At 47.1% G+C, this 25,167-nt stretch overlaps 2 protein-coding genes across 3 annotated transcripts in view; one reads left to right on the top strand and one right to left on the bottom strand.

Moving 5' to 3' along the window:
• The window catches only part of LOC131671914 (zinc finger protein 845-like), a 37,624-nt gene extending 19,136 nt beyond the window's left edge, over positions 1–18,488 (bottom strand). Inside the window, exons 1-7 of one of the 2 annotated variants that reach the window (XM_058948714.1) lie at positions 18,432–18,488; positions 4,526–5,404; positions 4,098–4,463; positions 3,495–3,866; positions 2,796–2,974; positions 2,255–2,677; positions 1,710–2,183 (exon numbers count right to left, since the gene is read on the bottom strand). In XM_058948714.1, the coding sequence (XP_058804697.1) occupies positions 1,710–2,183; positions 2,255–2,677; positions 2,796–2,974; positions 3,495–3,866; positions 4,098–4,463; positions 4,526–5,395 (2,684 nt within the window). In that variant the 5' untranslated portion in view covers positions 5,396–5,404; positions 18,432–18,488. Of the gene's footprint in view, positions 1–1,709; positions 2,184–2,254; positions 2,678–2,795; positions 2,975–3,494; positions 3,867–4,097; positions 4,464–4,517; positions 5,405–18,431 lie in introns of both variants that reach the window. The other variant, XM_058948715.1, reaches the window with a different exon arrangement.
• A 1,446-nt stretch (positions 18,489–19,934) lies between these two features.
• Positions 19,935–25,167, top strand: part of LOC131671912 (protein tiptop) — a 115,897-nt gene continuing 110,664 nt past the window's right edge. The window contains exon 1 of the mRNA XM_058948710.1: positions 19,935–20,773. The gene's annotated coding sequence lies outside the window, so the exon portion shown is untranslated. The remainder of the gene's footprint in view (positions 20,774–25,167) is intronic.

The raw sequence follows: 25,167 nt of genomic DNA on the forward strand, positions 1-25,167 counted from the left end.
GAAAAAAAAAATCTTAATTCGTATGCATACGAGGTAGGCTCTTTTAATGCGATTAATAATAACGCTGACGATAATCGAAATACAGGTGAACCTTTCAATTTGCGTGCTTCGAGTTTGATAATCAAATATCCAAAGTACATCTGGATATAAACGTTTGGAATGCTCTTCTAAGTAACCTATCGGCATTGAATGTCTTTATTCTGTCACCCCTGTCATAGCAAAAAAGAGCCTAAAATAAACAGCTTTCTATTCGATTGATATCTCCGTCCCACACTAGCATCGAATTTTACGACGGGCAATCGAGTAACCTTGGCAGTACGATTGCGGGATAAGATTACTTACTTGGCAAGCGAGTTAATTTTCTTAAGAGAAGCAAAAAAAATATCACGACTGTAGAATAAAGAAAAAAAAGCTTTGAAATGCCAAGTAGTAGGATTTATTCTAGTTTCTCGCCCAAAGAATACAAAGAAACGGACGCGCGAGCGCGGCTAGAAACAATGACGTTGCATACATGTATGCAGCCGTTTACGCCGGATGTTGCCGTCGTCGTCGTCGTCGTCGTCGCACGTGCGCATTCGCTCTTACACTCACACACACACACACACGCGCGCACACGCACACAGATGTATACATAACGCTCAGTGGTATTAAAAGGGAGGCTACAGCCGTTAAATGTCGGAATGACCGGAGCTGTTATGAGATGTTAATACACCCGCTCCTTTTCCAACGACCACCTTCTATGTTATATGCATGGACAACCCGCGACGAAAGCTCCTTCCGTTCTCCTTCCTTCCTATTCTTCTCTCTTGCTCGCGTTCATTCGTGCTTTTTGTTGCTTGCTGAAACTCTGATCGCTGGAGATTACTTACGAGTCTGATGATTTTTCGGATGTGTTAATTCATGCTACATTAAATTTTATATATGAGTCAAGTCAACTCGTACAGGCGCGTCAAATTCCAGCGTATCGCGTTGATGTTTTCCTTTCTCTCCACGAAATACAGCTTTTTTTTTTTTAATTAAACGTATGCGCTGCTGGATTTAAAAAATCAAAATTCAATTGACAAAAAATGCGAAGTTAATTCTTTATCCAGAGCGTTCCATTAAAATAACGGCCCCGCTAGCCAAGTCAAAATAAATACAAATACTTGGTTGGTGAAAAAAAGGGAAAATTCGCATGCAGCAACCTCGAAACAAACTTTCATAAACTGTTTCATTTATGTAAATACTAAAGTTCCACGCATAACTTGCCAATTTGCCTCGAAAATTAAACAGCATCGCCTCCTCGTGTCCGCTAAATTCTACTTCAGTAAGTTTCTTCGGTGTCTTCCTATTAAAGTGTAACTTCTTCTCACACCCGCCGAAGCGAGTTTCAAAAAAAAACAAAAAAAACAGAAATGTTCTATCTGCATTCGTTCTCACAAGAGGATGCGGGAGCTTCATTTTATAGTTATGCACTGAAGACACTTTTACTACGGCCAGTTCGTGGTTCGCTCGACGTTTATTGTCTCTCTCTCTCCCCCTCTCCTACTCTCTCTTTTTCCCCCGAAAAGCTCGTTCTCGATAGAATGGTTTATTTAATTTTTTTTCACGGCAAAATAAGCAGTAACAGGTATAGTTATAGTCGGACAAACTGTATCAATGATAGGATTTCTTAACTGCATATTTTTTTTTTATTCGATAAGAAAAATAGCATAAAAAATAACGCTTACTTGGTATGAAATGCATCGCCGCACTCGTTGCACGCATACTTCCTTTCTCTTGGTTTCTCGTCCTTCGTTGTTTTTTTAGCCTCGCATCGTCTCCGATGAGCTTTGACAGCTGACCTTCTCATAAACATAGCATTGCAGCTGTCACAAGGGAATGGTTTCTCGCCCGTATGTTTCCTGAGGTGATCCCTAAGTACCGTCTTGGCAAAGGTTTTGCTGCATATGGTGCACGTATACTTTGGCGCCTCGTTGTCGTCGCCGTTGTCATTGTCGTCTCCGCGTTGTCGTTTGCGCACGGGTCCACGGTGAAGAATCTTGTGGAACAAGTATTCCGCTTGATACTCGCTGGCGAACGGGCACTCACCGCACTTCCATTGTTTCAGGCCGGTATCGTCGTCGCTACCGTCACACAGGTTGTCGCGCGTATGCCTGGTTACGTCTTGCGACAACGCAAACAGTTTGCCGCATCTTGGACATCTTTTCGAACGAAAACGTCGGGTAAAAGTTTTAGTTAGCTGACTGCATATAAATAGAAGGAGGATACCAACCTGTGACACGATGTGGGATGTTTTTCTAACAAGTGAAGTCTGTACTCAGAAAGGTTAGATAGTTCTTCCTCGCAATGAGGGCAGATTCTGGCAATCGACTCTTCGCTAGATTTTTTACGCTTAAGCGTCTCTTTGTGACCGAGAGTCCGACGATGTACTACAGCTTCGCGGGCTGTCTTGAACGTTAACGAGCAGAACGAGCAGAAGTACGGGGCTGCTGTCTTTGAGTTTTGTAATTCCGTTGCCACTTGTCGTTGGTTTTTATCCTTGTGATAGGTGAGTTGATGGCGTTGTAGGGCGATTAGCGAACGCGAGAGTTGACCGCATAAGTTACAGTACAGTCGATTCTGATACTCGTCCGAGGCCGAGTAGCTGATCTCATGACCACTTTCTTTGGCGTGATAACGTAGTTGAACGTTGTACCTAAATTTTTAAACAAATGGTATATTTTGAAAGTATTTATGCAGCAAAGAATAAACACGAAAGGTAAAGACAAAGAGAAGTGAGGGAGAGAGTTGGATGAAAAGCAATATACGTATACCTGAAGCGGCGGCAACAGGTTGAACACGAGAGTATTCGCTGGCGACGAATGACTATCGGTACCGAGCCATTTATCATGGAAACAACATCTTGATGGCCTTGTTTCATTATATGCGCCTCCACGCTCTCATTATCATCGCACCAAAAGTTGCACAAGGCGCACACGAAGATTCCCTCTATCTGTTGAATGTATAAGTAACGTGTATGAGCTTTTGATAATCAAAAAATTGCCTAGCTGGAGTCATCGCGTTACGTCCGAGAATATGTGTTGGTCCGCGATAAAAATAATGCTGAAATTCCCTACTAAACATTGTTTCGTGCGATTTGTCGATTGCAATAATAGACCTACTTCGTTGCTAACATTTGCCTCGTATGAAATAAAATACATTTGCACTCTTATTAACATAAATGCTGTTATCGAAAATATTCTGGTTAACTGATAGCTGAAGCCATATAGGAACAAGTTTTGCGTGCACTTGGTATCCAAATGCACACGCGTACGCGCATACGTAGGGTCAATGGTAAAACTGACAAGGCTAAAGATAGAGAGAGAGAGAGAGAGAGAGAGAGAGAGAGAGAGAGAGAGAGAGAGAGAGAGAGAGAGAGAGAACAACCGTAAAGAATGTTGGCTTAGCGCGCTAGCATAAATAATAAATGCCACAGCTGATCGTATGCATAAGTAAGGTGTAGCCATACATACCACGGAAACAGTATCCCTGTGGGCATCGGATCGCCAATGCCGAAGAAAGGTATCCTCGGTGTTGCAGTAGAATCGACAGGAGGCACATTGAAAGGGGCACTGGCGCACGACGTTGGCCATGTTCTCGAGGAGAAAACGTTGCGCCCGCGGCGACGTCGGGCGCACACCTGACACCCGGCAATGATAATGCGACAGTAGGTGCTTGCCCATTTGACCACGTCGTACTCGCGCTCGACACATCTCGCACGACAACACTTCTTTCTGGCGTTGACGCTGCGGCTGCTTCTTGTCCTTGGCTGCTCTGCGCTGCTGCTGCTGCTGTTCGCGGCTTGGCGACGATGACTGCGGTTTTCCCAATTCACTGTGATTTTTCTGTCAATAAAATTGTTGCGTATGCTTTTTCAGAAACTATTATGTTTCCCGAAGAGAATGTAAGTATTGCTTTTTGAAAATATCCGAGGCTTCAGACAATTATTAGGCTCGTTTGCTTGGTCGGCTTTCAAAGAAAAAGCAAGCGCATAAAGTTTCACCGAAAAATTCGTATTTTTACAGTAAAATCGAATCGCAATGGTAAATAATAGGTGGATAAGAAAAATGGCTCACCAAGGCGAGAGCCTTTTGTCGTCGACTACGATTGGCGTCACGGAGTAACGGAGCAGACGCAGCGCCGGTGGCGAGAGCGTTAGCAGTAGCCAGCAGAGGCATTTGCAGGGCAGCGCCGTCGATTTCCTGGATGCTCCTTCGCGCGTGCAGATCGGAGAGCAGGTGCCGCTCGTAAACCAGCCGCGAGGCAAGCCTTCGACCGCAGGGACTGCACCAATATCCCGTGGCGATATCGGCCTGTGCCCCCGGAACCCATTTGCCGCGCATGTGACCCGGTGGTGGCTGCTGCTGCTGCTGCTGCTGCTGCTGCTGATGTTGGCTCGTCGTAGCGCTCTCTTTGCTTTCGTATACTTCGCTCTTCTGTTGCTGCATTCATGACCATTGGTCATCCGTTTGCTCTGCATTTTTTTGCCGATCAACTCCCTTACCTGAGAGATACTCTCGGCGGCATCTGGTTTCCACTTGCCACCGGTGTAAGTCGGCGGTGGATGCTCGTGGTGCTGTTCGATTTCCTCATAGTCGTCGTCCTGGGTCTGCATCTCTTCGTGTGCTGTACCGCCGGGTTTCCACTTTCCACCGGTGTGACTTCTCGGAGGAAATTGATTGTCCTGATAGTCTGAATCGGTGTAAGAATCGGACTCGCCGACATCGGGATCCATGCTGTCGACATCAAATTGATAATCGTAATCTACATATCTGCCCAGATGCGTTTGCATATCTTCCTTGTTCTCTTCAAGGCCTGTGAGCATGGTGTCATCCATCCAATCAGACTGCTCTCGATGATCATCGTGCTGACGTTTAGATTCAAGCTGCTCGTGCTTTGCTTTTGCCCCTGATGCAGACTTTTTCTTCGACGCGCTTGACTTACTTGTCGAGCTCGTAGAAGCAACAATTTCGGGAAATCCAAGGGAAGGTAGTCCCAGATCGTCAAAGTCAGCGACGACAGGTAGAAGATTTGGCAATTTTTCTTTGGACTCATCTTTGTAATCCAGAGATTTTTCTTTGCGTTGTCGATTCTTACGCAAATTCCTACCGGATCGGCGTAGTTGAGTATGATCAGTCGGCCGACGTGGACGGGATTGCTTTGCGCTGCTCTGTAGCTCGAGTGAACTGAAGAAAGCATCCGCATTGAGAATTTCAGGATAACAGATGGCGCCTGATGTCGAAGAGGGACAGTTAACGTTGACGGAAGTGCGGCAGACCGATTGCCGGTGACGCACGTAGTTGTCGAGACCGTTGATTGTCGAGTGACACTTGTTGCAGAAGTGCGTGTCGTCTTCATCTTCAAAATTTTCCATTTGCAATGCCTAGAATATTTTTGATAACAAGGATTATTTTGATGATCGAAACAACTGCAAATTTTTTAAAATCGAATCGTCGCGAGCGATCAATCACAAAGATTTCATTCTCAAGACGGTCGATTCGCAAGAACGTTTCCTTCCAACTTGGAGCACATTCGAACGTCAATTAACCATCAATAAATTAAAAATAATTGCTCGAGCATTATTATTATAACTGCACGTGGGTAGAACAATAAAAAAAGTGCCTCGAAATCACGTGAGCGCACAACGAACTCGAGCGGCTTTCTGCTATCAGCGTCGTGTGAAATACCATCTCTCGCGCGAGCGCAGTGAAGAGAGCCGACAAATAAAAAAGAAAAAAAAAAGAGGGAAAGAAGATCGTCGTCGTCAGCAGCAGCAGCAGCAGCAGCAGCAGCAGCAGCAGCAGCAGCAGCAGCAGAAGCAGCAGCAGAAGCGGCAGCCGCTGCAAGCAGAGCGTCGAGTTGGAAATAAATCCAATCGAGCACGCACACACTTGCGCATTAGCGTGGGCAGCTAATTGCGAACAAAACTGTCGCTCGCTCGCATTTGCCGCGAATGCGTAAAAATAAATTTGTCGACGGGAGATAAGGCGGCATCGACGAATCCCGAACACGCGAATTCAATTAGAGCCGTTGCAGCTATACGGCGGCGCACAGCGCTCACGCGCACCGACACGCGGGCCCTGTATTTCCATTTCTCTCCGCCCCTTCGAGAGAAAAAATACGCCAGAGACCCACGCGAGAATAAATAATTAATCGGCAGGACGTGCCGCGAAGACGAAGAAGACACGGAAGCCATAAAGTCCACTTGTATACGACCGATACTTACTAATGACGCACCTGTGTTTTACATTAAAAACGCGCGCCAGATTGGAATTTGCGTAAGAGGACGCCATTGTAATATTTTCGGCAGCTTTATTAACGCGCACCGCAGCTACTCTTCTCTCTCTCTCGCGCGCGCGCAACGAGCTCTTTGTACTAGTGCGTGAATCATAACACTCTCGATGAAAAAAGCTGTCGCCAGCGTACGCGTACTTTACAACTTTGCTCTAATGAATTATCTGGGGCGTGTTGATAATACCGTTTTTGTGTTTCCTAGAATTGTTATTTTAGTTCGTTCATATAATAAACACATTCAATAATGTTCAAAGTACTTTTTAATTTAGTCTGAGGTTCAGATGTTCGAAAAAGGATTAATTTTAGTTGAAATTGTAATTTTTACATAAGCAGTTGGCTTGACTATATTATCATCATACTTTTATTTTATAGTTGAGATTACTTGTGCTAGTTTGTGTTTGAGTCGACTATTCATGCACAAAATAGAACTACGACTGTCTAGAACATAAATAGTGCTATAAAAATGCTCACAGTGAGAACAATTTGCGCCCAAATCCTGTTGGATATTAAATCCGTTTTAATAAGTGAACTCTTTCACAGTATGTTATAAATGTTATTCGTAATTGAGAATCATTAAAGTATTTTTGGTGTTATAAGAAAGCATATCGGAAAAAAGCTAAGTGCTTACGTACGCAAGGTGACAACCGATGCTCTACCGACAATCTAAAAGTCAAGCGGATAAACGTCTTTGAATCAGACAGTAAAATATAAAAACAGCTGAAGCGAAGAGTCGTCATGTAACAGTTCCCGAAGTAAGTACGTTTCGCGAATACTCGCAGAGTCGCTGGAAAGCGAGCTGCACGCATAGTTCCCAGCGGAGAAATAGATAAGTTGCAGGAAATCGTTGCAAATTAAACAAGCAGAAGCGTAGGAGCGATAAAAGCAAAAGGCGTAAGAGAGAATATATAGAGCGTCTGTCGTATTTTAAGAATAATCTGGCCGATTGCTCGAGTCTGCCTCTCGGAGTCGTCGCTGGGCATAATATTCAAAAGCGCAATGCAGGTGTAGCGTGCTGTGATCCCCTTATCTGGTAGAAATTAAAGGCAGAGAGCGCGAGGGAGGGGAGAGCTGCTGCCGGTCTATCGTCGCTTTTAAGTGCCTCGCGAAGGTACGTATGCAAAGCGTTGCGCTCGCTCGCGATCCGCAGGGGACAAAAGCTAAGGACAATCGCATTAGGGAAGCTTTCCTCGCGGCACAGCGGCCGCGGGGCGGGGGAGGGGGGAGGGGGCAAATTGAACTCAATATTCACCGGAGAGCGAGAGAGAAACAAGTTGACGCACCCAGAAGCGAGTAGTAGCAGCGAGATCGGTCGATGCCACCCGCCACCGCCGCCGCCGCCGCCGCCGCCGCCGCCGCCGCTCGGCCGTTATTCGGACGACGACACGCCGCCGCCCCGACCGACGCAGCTACTACTCCCCCGCCAACTTCGCTATACTGCCCTTGCCGCCTATATCTTTTCTCCCCTTGCTGTCTTTTCCTACACCGCGGCTGCCGCCGCCTCGACTCACTCTCCTTCTATCGTCTCGGCTGCTGCCCCCTCCCCCCTCCCGCCGGCGACGCTTCTCTCTCTCTCTTTCTCGTGTGTTGTACCCCCTCCCCCCTTACCACCCCTTTCTTGTTCTCTATATATCTCTATCGCTGCTGGGCTGCTTCTGCTGCTACTGCTTCCCTTTCGACTCTTTTCACTCAAAAGTCTGCGCGAGGGCTTACGTCTGTGGCCTGCCGATTTTCCTTTTTCGACCTTTCTCCCTTTTTTTGTTCTTTCCCTTTATTGATACACTTCTGTGTTGGTATTTCTTACATGTATTGTGCACACAGGCAGTCTTTTGAAAAAGCTCTTTGCTTTGCCGACTGATGAAACTTTAAATTCGGAAATTTTGACTCGTAACGGAGTTGCGACTTTTTGTTGTTTGAACTTTGAAACCTCCGAATAATTATTCGTAATATTTAAAAATATTAAACATTTAATAAGGTTCCCTTGTATTGCTATTCGCGTGAAAAAAAAATGACATAACATCCGCTTGTCATTTTCATTAATCGCGGCGATCAGCACAAAGCGCGAGAGGAAGGTAGATCCATCAAGGTAGCATTGTATGTCTTGGTGTACCGAGCGCTTGATCGACGATCGGCAATGACTAATCCCTCGTTAATGGCTGCGCAGATGTATATATAAAAAAACAGTCGATATTCGTGCAGGACACCTGCTGCTGTGCCACTCTGCGAGCTGCCAAGGCTGATTGTAAGTACGCCCCATTGCCCCTCTCCTTTTTTCACTCTCTTTCCCTTCCACTACAACATTCGTTACTTTCCAACATTAATTGCTTTTATTATATGTAATTATTGAGGCTATTATATCGAAAATAATTGTTATTAGCCTTAACTGAGATGAAGTGGAAGTTGGTAATTTTTTTAGTTGCGGAAATGAAATTCAATTAAAGGCGGCGAGATTTCAATAAGAATTGACTATGCTTTTGATTTTCTTTCACGTTTATAGGAGTTTTGAAAGGATTTTACTGTTTTTTTTACTGAAATGCAATTTCCCGGATGTCGAAATCAATTTGAAACTATAGTTAACCATTGCCTCGATTACTTTTATTAACTAGTCTCCTCGCGGCAAGAAAATGAAATTGCAACACTAGAGTTCTTTTGTCAATCCATCGACGTTAAAACACTTATTCGGTTCTATTTACTTTCAAAGACAGAGTCCACTTTAAGTGAATAAAGTGGAGCTCGGTCAGCCAACATCTCTTCTCCTTTCCAATCCTCGCTCTCGCGTCGGCTATCAGTGCAACAATGTTATAAGAAGAAGGGGGAAGAAGAGTTTGCCCTAAAGAAAGAAAAGCAAAGGGAAGAGGAAAAGGAAAAAAGAAGAGTCGAGGGAACAGAACGATGACGAGGGAGGACCGATTGTTTTGTCGACAGGTCAATCTCGCGTCTTTCTCCCGGCGACAAAACTCGATGACAGCCATGCCGTGCAAGCGACATTGGTGATCGAACGAGGCAGCAGCAGCAGCAGCACAGCAGCAGCAGCTCGATAATCTCGGCGCAAAAAGAAACTTGCTTATCCATCATTGCCGCAAATCTCGACAACTACAATTAGCGAGCTCGCGAGCCTTCTCTGATGAGTTTTTCCTCTGATTTTTATTTCGGGGCATGATAGATTGCATTAGCTGTGTTGTGATCGATTGATGAAAATTTCTTGATTCTGATTGAGGCCACGTATCGCGGATGATGTATCATACAGGTACTAATCGAACGAAGGAATAGAAGTAAGTTTGGTGGACGAGCGAGCGTTAAAAATAGAATCCACCGTTGTATTCGTGTCTGGTCCGCCGTCCACTAATCCCCGCAAAGCAAAACGTTTCGCGCGTATCCCTCGGTCTTTCTCTCGGCGAGGGCTCGTGAAACAGGTGAATAAGTATATAGAGAGACACGCACACAGGCGCAAGGACAGATTTGGCGGGAGGTCGCGTCGCTGTGGAATGGACACAGTCTGGCCGAGATAAAACGAGGCAGGTCCGGCAGCTCTGCGCCGAGCTGGCTTTTGGCCGGGGAATATTGAGCTGCGGACCGTTAATGTTTATAACGACGTTAGACGTTGGACGGGGGCGCTTTGGATGTGTATGTGGAGCACGTATATAGCGCTCGCGCGTCTTTGCCTCTCCTCTCCCTATATCGAGCGCCACTCGCTCTCGGTCTGTCTAATCGATGCCGTGCTCTCGCGCGAGCCAAAGCGAGCACCGCGTTCTGGCTGTTACGCACCTTAATGTCCCCCTCCGTCGGCGCGACTCCCACCCCCGCCCCTCCTTCCTCTTGCAAACCGTCGTTCTCTCTGTCTCACGGTATATAGCCGCCGCTACTGCTTTTCTGATACGTTGCGCGCGGGGGGTGGGAGAGAGACCGAGAGAGCCGGGAAAAGGGGCAAACTCTGAGGCGGCCATGACACGTGTCAATCTACCGCAGACGCCCGCGATCGATACCGACGGACCTCTTCACCGGAGAGAGAGGATATGCTTGCGCGCTCCTTTTCTCTCTCCACGGCCGGGCACGAGACGGAAAAAGGAGCCTTTCTTCTGACTCCGTTTCGACTCTCTTCTTTCTTGACGCACATATATTTCATTTATTTCCTAAGTCGAGCGTGACGATTCCAATGAAAATTTCAATAGCCGAGTAAATTTTCGCTGTGCGTGACTTTCCATTCCGCTTCAAATTTTCGTTCAAATTGGTTAAAAGATGGCGCGCGCGAAAAGGCTTTGTCGACAAACGACAACGTCGATTTTTCGTGCAACTTTTAAATTATACAACGAGATCAATACGTTACAAAGCAGAGCAGCAAGTAGATTCATTATTTATTTGGGTTTAAATATATTTTAAATCGACCGGACAAATCATTAAACGGCCATTAAAAGCGTCTTCGGCAGGGAAAAAGCGAGAGTGCTAAAGTTGGCACGCAGATGCCTAATTAAATCGGCATCGCGTGGCGGGAGTCGCGCAGCACCTGCAAGTCCGCAGACGACCGGCGAGCTTGACAAAGAGAAAAGTGCCGGCAGCGGGATACGAGGGACTATCGGCAGCGAAAGGATCTGGCGCGACGACGTCTTGTTTCACCGAGCGAGGAACAGCAGCTTATAGCGTACCACACACGCGATCTCGCGCGGAAACGCACTGCGGAGATACTTTTCTTCGGAGAATGGACCGCACTGCGGCATTTCAAAAGCGGGCGCCGCGTGTGTGCTGATTGTGGCCTTTTTCCTTTTTTTTTTCTTTTCACCCCTTCTCTCCCCGGCTCTCAAGTGATAGATTGCTTGACAGTTTTTTGGATAGCCCACTTTGAAAATGGCCCGCGATAGTCCGTCGCTCGCAGTCGTTTTTACATTTACGACCGAGATCGTGAATCAACGTTGCGAGAGGGAGGAGAGAGAGAGAGAGAAAGAGAGAGAGAGCAGAAAAGAGGAAAGTCGCAACTAGCACATACACTCCTCTCCCTCTTTTATGCTCTATTTGTTTTGGAGCGATTACTGCCAAGCTTGGCACATTTGTTATTGCGCGAATGGAATTAGAACGTCTTAAGGAGGCGAAATTGAGATTTATGTCTCAGCCATTAATACTAACCCCCTATTTTATCATTCAAAATGCGCTTTTTCTTTCTCTTTTGTCCGTCGAACATGCTGATTAACAACTTATTGTAATTACCAATGTAGCCAATTTATACGCTGTGTAAATACATTTGAAGAAATTTATTTTATTAGCGTTTACAAAACTGCACCTCGAATTCAATTTAAATTCAACCATGTCAAATAGAGCGTGTCCAATCTTTACCTTTAATAGACTGTCGATTGACTGGAATACGCTCATACAGCGCGCCTGGCAAAAGTTGGGAGCCCGAAAACGCGAGTAAAAAGCCAAAGCGCGGAAAATAAAAAAAAAAAAAATGAAAAGCTGTAACCGCGTTTCCGCTTCATTGCAGCTCTGGGCTCTCGATTGGCCTCTACTCGCACCATCTTCTTTTTTTCATTTTCGACTGTTCTATTCCTTTATTTATCCGCGCGTTTCCCACTATTGTCCTTTCTTATTTTCCCTTTCCGCTCTCGCAGACTCTTGTTTACTCGCCTCCCCCCCTCCCCCCCCCCCCCCCGCCTCCCTCAACCCCGCCTCTCGCGCTCCCGCTGGTTGGCGCGCGAGCGCGATCGGCCCGTAAAACTTTTATTCGACCTAACGAGCGCATTACGCTTAATTTATACGGGCGCTGGGCTTTTCGCGTTTCCCGCCGTAATTTCTCGGCCGCGTATATAATGCAGTACGCTGGCGCGCGCGCGCCCAAGGAGGAGGGAGAGAAAGACGAGGACGATTATGTGGATGCGGGATTGTCGCGCAGATAAGCTGCGCCGAAGAGAGAGGTCAAGGCATAAGTTTTCTTGATACTGCGAAACTGCTACTCATTACGGACATTGAATATTTATTGCGAAAAATTCAGGCCTTACCAAGTTTGCGCGCGCGGTTTAATGTAACGCGATAAGATGATGCATGATTATGCCCTCCGCGCGATATAATTTAAGACGCACTTTAATGAATATCGCCTGTGGTTTACTTTACACTCCATTCTCTCTCTCTCTCTCTCTCTCTCTCTCTCTCAGTTTTTATTACGATTAGTGAGTAAGCAGGTTAATTAAAGCATCACACTGTTTTATTCATGTAATATCGATCATTTCAAATATATGTTGAGCTTTTTTAAAACGAACTGAAGAGAGAGAGAGAGAATGCGGAACATCCAAATTTCAAGGTATAAAATAATCAATTTAGCCCGCCAACTGCGCAACCAGTAAGACACAGAGCTTATAATACTATTGCGAATATTCCAACTGATAAAGATAGCGAAGCTATAGGCAATTTGTTTTCCTGAACTTGGAGCACATGTACAACATTATCCAGCGGCTGCAGCAGCAGCAGCAGCACAGGCTACCTCATTTCCGGGACGCCTTAGTGTTCGCTTTTTCTCTCTTTCGAGCGTCGACTTTTTCCACCGAGAAAAGTTGGAGAGGGGCGAATGTCGCGTATTTTATCGGCATTATCGATCTCACGGTGCAGAAACATGCAGCGCGTATGTATGAACGAATTAATCCGCGCGCTGCGCGCATTGATTTGTTTTAAGCTGTCCGCGCGGGCATCGTAAATTCGAGGCGGACTGCTCGCAGATGATGTGGGAACCGCGAGCACGGCTTTCGCAAGACGAATTCTATGTGCTGCGCGCTTCACACAAGGCTGGCTGCTGCTGCGATAAATTCACAGATTGACGCGATATCACGCATTCTGCCATAATGAAATTATGTGTGCCTCTTTGCTTGTTATTCCGGTTATCTCGTGCCTTTACGGCTCGTGTGCTTTGCCTCAGATATTTTAATGCATGTGACTCTACGTTATTTTTCGTTGAATATCAGAAAATGAACGAGTGGGAGTTTATAGCGAATACAATACCGCATTTTTGTCAAGACAGTGGTATTGCAGTTTAAAATGAACTGTAAAAATCTTCTGATCATCCAACAGTAAAATCATTTACTTCAGGCGACACAGTACCGAGGATTGCAATATGCAATACAGAGTGTCCTAATGATATAGTCGAGAATATATTTTCATACGAGCAGGCTTAATGAAAAATTCGCTCTTGATAAACATTAGTTCGCCAAGATCGGTATCGCACGCGAACGAGAGGAAACTTTGAAAGCCAGGAATGAAATTAGTTAGGGTGACTCTGCGCCGATCAGAGTTCATCCGCAGAAAATATCATGACGGTAAGCAAAGCGAGCTGCCGCTAATAATCAGTTGTCGGAGTTGCAGCAATCCCGATCGCTCGCTCGGCATATCGCTCGAGCAAGCCTCGGCCACGTGTTTCTCTCGCCTATATCTTCCTGGCATCTTTCGCGCGCGAGTGCATTTCATACGTATAGGTACGCAGCTCCGAGCTACACGCGCATACGGGCCTCTCTCTCTCTCTCTCTCTCTCTCTCTCTCTCTCTCTCTCTCTCTCTCTCTCTCTCCCCGCGCATATATCGCCGCGCGTCAATCTTTCTCCGGCTGCGCGCTGAGGATTTATTGGCTCGCAGATGGGGATTTATGCGATTCACCCAATTACAAAGCACTGACTCGCGCTGCTCCCGCATGCCGATGCTACGTGCAATTTGTTGCCTTCTCTTTCTCGCCTTTTCGCTTATATTCGCCCTTTCTTTTCTCCGTCGTTCTGTCTTCGAGAGCCGCTTTCGTGCCCCCCCCCCCCGGCCCGCTTCGCGAATGCATGGCAAGATAAGTCGCCGTAGCGCAGTCGTACGCATGTTGCGCTCTTTGCTTCGCGCCAACTCGTAAAAAACTATATGCAGCCGGGTGTTTATTATATGCGCAGATAGATTTAAAATCCGTGTTGCTGGAGTGCTGCAATTAGAATATGTTCTGCGCGATTTCTCGTTCTCTTCAATGCTGCGACATTGTGGAAGACTGTCGATATTCTATAGAATTGTTACAAGAGGAGGTGATTGCGTTCGAATGAGGTAACGTGTCAGATAGAGTAACGCTAGTCATAACGATTCTTATGATTTTCACTTTCATCCCGGTGACACTTCAACAATTGAATTTGATAAAATACATTATAAAATGATATGTCAAATCGACCCCATCCAGTTACGTGGAATAACTTTGTTACACTTATAAATGGTAAGCCGATAAAATCAATGCCACCCGGCCCTACAAACATGAAGATTGTCAACTTTCCCAAAATTTTTAGCCACCTGGATTCGACGTTCTAATGAAGTTCGATGGTAGAAGAACGGAAGATTAGATTGTCAGAGGCACATCTTGTAATCCTCGTGCACGCGTCAGAAGTGAAAAGACAGGGCGAAAGAAAAGTCACGCACATCCGTAGAACTGAATCGGATGATAACGGGCGCTGCTACACCACATTATATATCTGTTGGAGCGGAGGAAAGAGAAAGAGAGCAGCGCGGGGCTCATTTAGCGGGCGCCACTCGTAAATTGCTGAACACGAGAAGTGCATACGTCGTTGGGAATCCAGCGACGGCCACAACAGCGGGGTGTCCAAAAACTGGACGCCACTATTATGCGCGAGAGCAAGGCTGGCCCACGTATTGTGTGCGAGTTGCGTAACCGGCATCTGGATCTGTCTCTCTCTCTCTCTCTCTCTCTCTCTCTCTCTCTATCCGACACAGTCTCCCCGTCGCGTTAACCTAGGTCATCCGAAAATCATCTCTATTGTTGGCCGCTTTATCTCGGAGTTTCTTTCTCGACCATGCAGCTCGCCTTTCTTACGAGATGACACGGATGGATGGAAAAAGAGTTTTTCACCGTGAACAGAGGTGGGCGTTCTTTTTTTTCTTTTTCTTTTACTATGACTAGCTGTCACCTGCACGAATCTCTTGCCAATCATATTGTTTTCTTTAATGCAGTCTCTTGACTGTACGGCTAAAGTCGATGCAATGACGTTGTTTCGATTCGAGAGCAAAATACATGCAACGACATCTCGGCTGGCGCATTCATCCCCTGCCGATTCTGTTGCCTCATTTGCATTTTCTCGTGTCTCTCAGCGCCCAGTCCACTTGCCTCGCGAGAAAACTAGTACATTTCGATACAGGCGCGAGAATCCAATTTGAGCCTCACGCTAACGTTTGCGCCCGAGCGAAGAGCGAGGGTAAAATCACTTTTTGGCACATTTATCTAACTTGATTTTTCGATACGACGTGTGCGAGGCGAGATTTTAAGCACGCTTGCTTTCCCGAAAACTTGTTTTCGTGTGCTTTTTTGCGCTTACGGGCAAGGGATAACAAGAGTCTGGCGAAAGTCGCGTTCGGACCGACTTACAGAACGTAGCAGCGGCGTCGGAAACTATGACGACGACGACGACGACGACGTTGTCGTCGTCGGGCAACGTCGTCAATGCTCGTAAAAGATCCTCTCTCTTTTTCGTTCACGCGGACGACCAACCAATGTATATATGCTCGTGTTTGTCTCGGCCGCAGACGCTGACGCGAAAGCATTCTCTCACTCGCAAATCACAGTTTTTTTTTGCCGTCACCCACCACCCCGAGCTCCGAGGTTCAGCTCGCTATTTTTCTCTCTCTCTCTCTCTTTCTTTCCTCCGACTTGACTTTCTTTTATATTTTCGCTGGTACACATATACACGAGCGCAAACCAAAACTCGCTTGATTTGGCTTATCGCTTTGTTGTCGACAACGTATGATACGACGCGCGCGATACGATAGGAGAGGTTTTTGGGGCGGATAATTTACGACTATTACCCAACGCCACTTTCTTGATTCTGTCGGTCGCGCGCGCGACTGCGAACTTGGATGAAAGTTATTCTTGCGCGAGAGAATGCGCGCCATCCAATCCACGAGCTCGCGATCCGAGGAAAGCATAGGAAATCGCGTTGTTTTGGTATTCACTTGCAAAGGCGAAAATATCCCGAAAAGAAAGGCCGAATAAATAATTAGTCGGATAAGAGTCAGTGGGTACGCGCGGCGGCAAGAGGTCGTGGCCGTGGCCACGATCGGACTGCGCCGCATAATTGAGAGCGAGCGCTGTCAAACTCGCGCGGGCGATTGCGCTCCTGCTACGGCCGGCCGTGTTTTCTTTTATTCGAGAGGTCCAGTATGCGGGGATCGCTACTCAATCGGGGAGAGGGTCGCCGCGCCGGTGCGCGCGAAGCAGCTTTTAATTGACAGGAATGTTTAGCGGTAACGAACGCCCCGACACGAGAAGAAGACACGAATCGCTGGCCCGTAGGGAAAAGGAGAGCTCGGCGCACGGCGCGCCAAAGGAGGAAGGCGCGGACGCGGTGGCTCTGCGCGAAGGAGCTTCGAGGAGGAAAGACGAAAGAAGCTCACGAAAGATGAAAACTGGGCGGCAGCAGTCGATCCCCTCGTTCCACCGTCCTTTTTTCTCGGAGCCTCCGGACCAAGACAAAGGCGAGTGCGTAATGATCTGCGCGCCTGGGCCCCTCCTCGAGTTATGCGCCGAATAGCTTTATGCCTTGCGCTCTGTGCTCTACATTTCTTTGCTCGCTTGCGCGAGCGCGCTTTCACCGCGTCATCCGCGCATTTCTAGAGCCAGAGCTCGACAGTTCCGCGTTCTTCCTGTGCCGAGCGTGCACCAACTTACAGAACCGGAAACTCAGGACCTGGAATTGTTTTGCGCTTCGCCGTTCTGTGCACGATTGTAATCATTTCAACGACACGCTATGTCATTTACTCTCACGCGAAATAGCTCAAATTGAAAAGAAAATCACGCTTTCTCGTAGATTTTCAAGTGCAACCGATACCTTACGCAAGGCTGTGATTGACATTAACGTCATTATCAATATGAATAAGAACATTGGTGCCGAATTGATTGAAAATTCAATTTTTCGAAAAAAACTCTACCGATAATAATTGCCGTCGTTCCCCTAAAATATGACTTGAACACATCGACATTGTCGACGTTAAAGTCCATTTCTTTTCAAATTCTAAATCTCCCGATCGAATTACAATCGACACCGATTCGAATCACAAGCTACAATGTACAAAGTTTTACACAGGCATTCATCCGAATTTTATTACCGTCTCACAGGCACGCACGCTCGAAGCGCGTGTAAAGTCAATGGTATAATTTGAAAAGAAGACAGAAGTCCCGTATAACAATCAAACGTTGTCCCCAGAAGAAACAAGCCGTGGACACAATGACTATCAAGACATATAACTTTCACGGCGTACGCTGTCCCGAAAAACCGCACGGTCGACTTTTTGAGGACGCGGTAATAACTCACTCTAAACACCTATAAAAATAATGGCCAACGACAATCTTTCCGTGTCCGTCTCCCGGAGACAAAATCAAGTAGCGAACCGGCTACACGGCAGTACGGGCATAAACATTTCTTCGCTCGGCTCGAGAGGGGAGCGAGCGTAAGGTGCCTTGAGCGCTGCGAAAGTGGGAGGGCCGTTGGACTGGAAGCGGCCCCGTGACTCGGTCGGTGGGGGGTATTCTACGACGCTATAGATCACCGTTGCCCCGCCCACGCCGGGGCACACTGGGCGGGGCTTGCTCGCGGTGGCTCGGCGCCTAGCGCCACGTCGCGGCCGCTGCTGCACCCAGCCTGCCTCGTCGGCCCGACCGAGGAGAGGACAAGCGCGCAGCGCGACGAGCGACGCCGCCACCGCCACCGCCGCCGCCGCCGCCGCCGCTGCCGAGGATTCGTTGGAGCTGATCGACAAGCGGCCCTCCGCGACTGCTCGCCGCTGCTGCTCGGCGGCGCACTCGAGTGCTAGCTGGCTAGCTTCGTTGCGAGTCGCGCCTGCCACGCGCCTCGTTTGTCGACCGTCCGTAATTAGCGGCGCGGTCGACTCGCGTACGGACGAGCGATCTCTGCGTTTGCCGCCCACCGATTGAATCCTCGATCGGTCGACGATTCAACCGGTGAAACGCTCGACAATAATCGCAGTCGACCAACTTTCGTTTGCTCGTAATTTTGAGGTTAGTTTACGGTTGTCCGCTAATAGCCGCGCGCACGCACGTTCCCCAGCGCCGCCCACGCTCTCGGCCGCTCGTCTACGTGCACGGGAAAAGATTCGGTACTCACTTACGGGCTGGCGAAGCGACGACAACAGCTCCGGGCGGAAAACCTCGAGAGGTTCACAGGCTGGTGCAACGCGTGGCCGTAGTTCAGGCGTCGTCCGTTTCGCGCGTCGGGGCCGTTGAAATGCAGCTTTGACACGCGCGGGGCGGGCAATAAAGCATGGTAATGCGCAGAGAGGGAGGGGAAAAGCCGAGCCGACACGCGCTGTGTATCCGCCTGCCCCACTCCACCGCGCAGCAAAACCGATCCCTCAGGTTGCTCTCGCTCTCTTGCTGATCTGCCGAGCGACGGTCCCGCCTTCTCTTCTCGCTCTTGTGCCTGCGCTACCATGTGACTTCTTCCACGACCGTCTTCGACGATCTGCCTGGTTTCTTTTGGCTTTTCCGGATCGTAATGACGTTTCATGCTGTGCCAAATTATTCAGTTATTACAGTTTGTTTTTAAAGAACGCGCGATATTTCTATTCGCCATAGTTGTTGTTTCATTGATGACGGCATCCATTATTTATCAATTACCGCTCAAAAGTGCAGCAGTAATAGTTTCCTTCCCTTTAAAATAGCGTCTTAATTTTTTTTACTTCCGCATTTCACCTGCTATCTATTGTAATTTCGGATATAAACTGCAAGAAGCGATCGTTCCGGACATTAAAAATGAAAACTGGATTTCTTATTTCTGGAAGTACTTCAAAATAATATTTCATTAATTTTACCACCAGGTGCTTTTCACATTTCAATGCATATAAGCATGTCATTTGAGAAACGTATTGAAATGACGCTTACTTGGTGCCGCAAATTATGGATTCAATTCGAAAAATCATGACTTGGATTAATTTTGCATTTTATTTTAGCGTGCAAATAACCGTATATTCAAAACATTTACTAGAAATATTTCATCAACGTGTTTATCGCACTCTATGAAGTTCTACTGCAACTCCGAAAAATGATGAGGTAAAAAGAAATTTGTAGAACGGATGCCAACCGGAAACAAAACAATTTATAAAAAGTAAATGGTATTCAATCGCCCAATTAATAAAAAAAAAAGAAAGCGAGCGCGAATTAATAATTTGGCTCGTCCTTAATTTTTCGCTTGGCCGAATTGTCGCTTTCTGGCTAATAATATCTAGAATATCAATTGGCCACGATATAGATAAGCGCCAGCAGCAAGTGCAGGCGCGTGCACGCGGTACTCATTCACTCCTTCGCGGCTATGCGTACACATAGGAAAGGGAGGAAAAGGTGCTGGTAACACACAGACACCGCCGGCAGCAACAAGAGCGAGGAGGGGAAAGAGTGAGTGTATAGCCCCTCCCGTCGGTTCCGCAGGCAAGCAACCGCGCGCGAGCTGCGGATGCCGTTGCCGAGCGCGCGATATTCAGTCAGCGCTGGACCGCCGCTCGACGCACGTCTTCGAAGACGCTAAGCCGCCGTCGCCGCCGCCGCCGTCGCGCGACAACACGGACTTCCGAAAATTCGGATCTCTCATCGCGAGCACTTTACGCCTCCCCCTCCCTCGTTCCCCCCCTCTCTGTCTACAGTCTCAAAGTCCCGCCGACCTCCCCCTACTACTCCTCCGGCTGCGGCGGCGACTCTCTCCTTCCCTCCATCGCAGCCACCCCCGCGCAGCCGAGAGCGCGGAGCGCGTACGCCAACCGCTATTAGATCATTGTTTGTCAATGTATACGATCGCGGCCGAGCGCGAGTGTGCATACACGCGATGGATTGTTGCTCCTGTACGTCGCACGAACGAGTGAGACCAATTTATGGATGATTGTGCGCGAGACAATTGTTTTTCTCCGCGACAGTGTCAGTTTTCCTGTGGACTGTGACGCCTATGAAGTAAATTATCATGATTGAATACAGTGAATTTTGTTGAAAAAAGAAAATATATATACATAAAACAACAACTGAGAGTGTGTTGTCTTTGATATGTGACCTCTGCCTGTTAGATTTCAAAGCCCGATTGATTCGCAGGTGTGCATAAATTGCGCGCGAGTGTCGAAACGTTGCGAGATTACGCAAACAGATGAAAAGTGCAATGTGGAAAAAAGAGATGACGATAGCGAGGTAGTGAACGCTTTGCCGGTGTGACTCTCTATTGTGCAATCAGCTGGTGTTTGTTGTTTGTTATTGTTGTTGTTGGTTTTTTTACTAAAAAGAAAAAATAAAAACAAACGAAAAGAAAAAAAAAAGAAAAAAGAAAAAAGAAAACCTTGGTTACGGCGAAGAAAGAAAATTCAAGTAGTGCGAAGAATACACGAAGAATTTAAAGGCCGACGAAAGTGCCGAGAATATAAGGCTCGCAGGACGCAGATGACCCGCAGGAAACAGCACGCACCGCAACGTATGAAATGTAAGTGATAAGTATCGATAGCGGCATAATGAATTTTAGGAGATCGAGAAAATTAAGAAATATTACGTGGAACGACTTGTTTGGGCGGGCAGTGCATCACTTTTTCCGACATAAATCGACGGACGATCGATTTAAATGAGCCGATTGGGACTCGCGTCAATATTGCAAAAACTGACTGTCAGACTGTGTGCGATCAATGGGAGCATTCGGCTTTTGGAAAAATCGATCGATCCCCAAAAAACGTTCAAAGCTTCAACTAAAATAGGTTGTTTGTTGAAAATGCAAAGGCGGTAATAAATTTGCGACGAGAAAGACGAAAGATTCGATCGTAAAACCGTTCACGAATGCCGACTCGGAGCGACGTAAATCAGTCAGTGAAAATTCGATTATACGCATAACGATAACAGGCGTTACGGGAAAAAATGGGGGGAAACGAAGAAGGCCACGTCGTAAAGCATCGATTTCCTCATAAACCAAAAATCGCTCTCCACCCCTCTGAATGCTCGAACCACGTGTGTGTCTTCCATAGAAAGCCGGCTAACATCCAAGAAAAAAAGAAAAGGGAAGGCCAGAGAAGAATAGATGCTGTTTGGGTGTGCTCGGGACGCGACGCGCCTCCGCAAGGCTTTTCCCCACGTGTTGTAAACAAGACGCTTCGGCCGCGCTCACTCGCTCCGCGCCATCTTACATCAAGTTGCGGGTGGGGAGGCCGCAGAGCATTTACGATTCACTTTATACCTGGCGAAGCGCAGTTTTGCGCGCCTTGCCCCCTCTCCTTCGCCGCCGAAAAGGGAAAAAAAAAAAAAAAAAACAAGAACTCGCGCCGACGGTAAATCAGGCGCGCGGACGCGCATAAATCCGCGCGCCTTTTTCTCGCCGACCCCCTGCTTTTCCTCTCCTTCGTACCACTGCCGTACTACTTTCTCCCGCGCTCTTAAGCCACGCGTATCTGTAGCTCTCGCGTCCAACTGTTTCTTTCCTTCGGCGTGACTTTTCACTGTCACAGTCTGTCATCGTGAAAATTCGCCGAAGATCGTGTGCGTGTTTTGCTTCATCGCGAGTAGTATTCCCGCCAAGATGACGCGTCAGCGATGAAAAGTCCAAACTATTAATAGACGCTCGACATCTTATGTTATGTTCTGGCTGTCAAATCACTAAAACCTACAAGATCGTAACTAAAAAATTAAGAATCGAGATGTCACTGAATCGCGCTGTTGTGAGCGACGCGCGCATAGCCGTGTAGTCGATTAATGCAAATGAATTCATTACGGTATATGATATCTGACGTTAAAGCCCCATTAAAATGGCCGAGCCACTCGGCACGACGCGTGCGTGTATAATAACGCACGCGGTCCGTTCGAAAATAACAAGCAACGCGGGGAATACGAAGCCTTGTAAATCCGGCGATTTTTGACTTGGAAGCCCGCGCGCGTCTTGCCGCTCTCGTGCGGGGGGGGGGGGGGGGAGTAATCGGAGGCGCGTCGGGAACGCATGGCGGCGTCGCCGAGGGCCAGCGGCGAAGGGAAATTCGCGGCCGTTCGCGGCGGTGGCGCGCGCGCATTCTATTTTTCCGCTGCTCGTCCGTGGCCGGCCCGTCGTTACGTTCCCCCGCCGCGCGCTCGCGATAAATCAAGCGGATGCGCACGCGGCTCGCGCGTGCGCCCGTGAGCGGGGGATCGGCGCAGGAATCCGAATGGCATTAACGTCCGCGTTCGATTTTAATTTTGTTTCCCTTCGTCGCGCCCGGCAATGGCGCCGCGCGATTTATACGCTGCCGAAGACAATCCGTGAATAACGAGGAGCCTCTCGCCCGATTTTTCAGGTATTTTCTGCGCCCTCGTCGCCGGCTCCCCTGCATCCACTTCATAAACACGCGTCGATGCCCCCTCGCGCCTGACGACATTCCGTAGACAAAGGCGGCCTGGCGGCTCGGAGCGATAGCGTTATTTATTGCCGCGCTTATCAGTTTCGATCGATGATTTTATAAGCCAATAATTGCGCTCGCGCCTGCAGCCTCATTACAACCAAACTTTGCCTTTTCGAGAATGTCTCGAGCCAATGATTCTACGATCCGCTCTCACTGTCGCCCCGTGATTTAGTCTCCAGTCTGAAATATACACATACACCTTCGGACACATCTATTTGTTTTTTTGACGTTTAGTATATTCGAATGTTAGTGGAAACAATAAAATACAATTCACCGCGGACTAGCCGACAACATCAGTTCTAAATATACACGTCAAAGCAGTCACTGCAGTTCATTCACTAAACCCTCCCCTCCCTCTTTAAAAATGCCACATCAACATGTGCGAAAATTTACAGTGCATTAAGCATCGATATATTTTATGCTTTTTTCTCCAAAACCATTAAGCCTTGTGTGTAGCGCCCCGACGTGACTGAAAAGTTATTCGCCAATAAAATCGCGGCGCCGTGAAACCAAGCCCGAGAAAAAAAAAATAACCAAGAAATTTCGCGGGAGCCCGAGAGTAAAAAAGATGCGCATACGTAGCAATAATAATAATGAGGTCTTGCAGATAAGTCCGCAAAAATTCGAATAATTAAAAATCGTCGATGCGCGCAAAATGAAGCCATCAGCGGCAACAGCAAGTGGATGGCGCGCAGCCGAGCGTTAAAGGAAATAAAATACGCGGACGAGAGAGAGAGAGAGGCGGTGGTCGTCATGACGACGCTTAATTTCTCCGTCTAATTTATGGTGGCCCCGCAGTGAAAGGGATGCTGCTGCTGTTGCTGCTCTCCAGCTTGGTGTTTTGCTGCACACGCGGATGTCGCCGGGGAGGGGGAGACAGAGAGAGAGAGAGAGAGAGAGAGAGAGAGAGAGAGAGAGAGAGATGCTTTAAACCTCGAGTGCACTTCTGTATACTTGTCTGCCAGTTGTCATGGAACTCGGTAATTCCAACAGTGATGCTGGTTTTTATACCAGAGTCGATCGTCGGAAATGAGCGTTCGTTTAATAGCCACGGTCAAAGTACTGCGTTCAGGCACTTTACAAAAGCTCTCATTGAAAAAACTTTTGCCCTACTGGTGTTTTTCCAAACCGCGACGTTCGTCCGGCAAATAATCGCAAAAGTTGAAAATCCTCATAACAGAATGCACAGACGGCGCGATGGCGAACAACAGAAGCGAAGAGAAGCTCCATTAGAAAAGAACGGGGGCAGCGAGCGATGCAAAACACGCGGTGAAATCACATTAACAGAAAAATGACCTTGACCATTATATTCCCGGTACAGTTGCTCTCCAACGTCGCTCGTAATTCCCAAGCGCGCGTACGCGTAACGAACATTTCAAAGCGTGTCGGATCGCCAAAAAGTTTAATTAGTTTTTTAAATGGTGAAGCTTGAGCATCGGCTTTTATGGGGTTATTAAGCTTCGTTTTCATCCTTTTTCTGGGTTCTTGTTTCTCTCTCTCTCTCTCTCTCTCTCTCTCTCTCCTGTTGCGCCGCACGCACGTGCTAACTTCTGCATGTGCGTGAGACTCGCGCGTCTACGCATGCTCCAGCATTTTTTTTCCTTTCGCCACAGGATGTGTGCGTGTGCGCGGCGTGTTTTCATGGTAAATCTATTTTCTCGTAGAAAGATCTTCTATACATTGAATAACAAGGAGATTGAGTGGTGTGTGGCAGAGATGGCTTGCCAAGATTGGACTTGCGAGATTTAATATAAAATAAGCGAAGGTATATAAGTAATTTAACGAAAACTTGCTTCTCACTCGAAATGATTCTATGATTAGTTGTCAATTAATAATCAAACGCTGTGCCATGTCTAGACATAGGCTTTAAGCGAGTCTCGAACTTTCAACATCCAATTACTATTTTTAATAAAAAGCCAATTGCACTGTCGGTTATGCAATGATCCTGCGTTATTTTCATGTGAGACATGTTTTGTTATCATTGCTCAAAAAGTAGAATTCAAGTTTGAGAGTTAAAGCGAGACTTTCGTAGAGTCTACGAATCACTGTGGATTTGTACGATTTGATTTTTAAATTAATTTACTAAATAACCCATAGATCGAGCGTTTGAATATGTTTACGTATTAGACGTCTAGCAGTGCCAAATATAATAAACTACAAGAAATTTTTCGTAATATTTCAAAATACAATTTGTATGAGATGAACTAGACATACTAGACACATCGCAGGTTTCAATGCACTCTAGCGTGCAGTTTACAAAACATTTATAAAAGGTTTTTACTTGCTATTCTAAATTTGAAGATTGAAAAAACGAAGCCTTTCTATATATTCATACTGTATATTGCATAAAATTCGATTTTTGTCAAGTGAAATAAAATTAACAATGGTTTGAGAGAATGAAAGTCTGCGTGTACCGTAGAATGTTAATGAGAGCGACTTGACTGGACGAGCGAACCGACGGAACTGC

Source organism: Phymastichus coffea, unplaced genomic scaffold (genome assembly GCF_024137745.1).
Source record: "Phymastichus coffea isolate CEN01 unplaced genomic scaffold, Cenicafe_Pcof_1.1 PCOF00138, whole genome shotgun sequence".
In the NCBI taxonomy this organism is placed as follows: Eukaryota; Metazoa; Arthropoda; class Insecta; order Hymenoptera; family Eulophidae; genus Phymastichus; species Phymastichus coffea.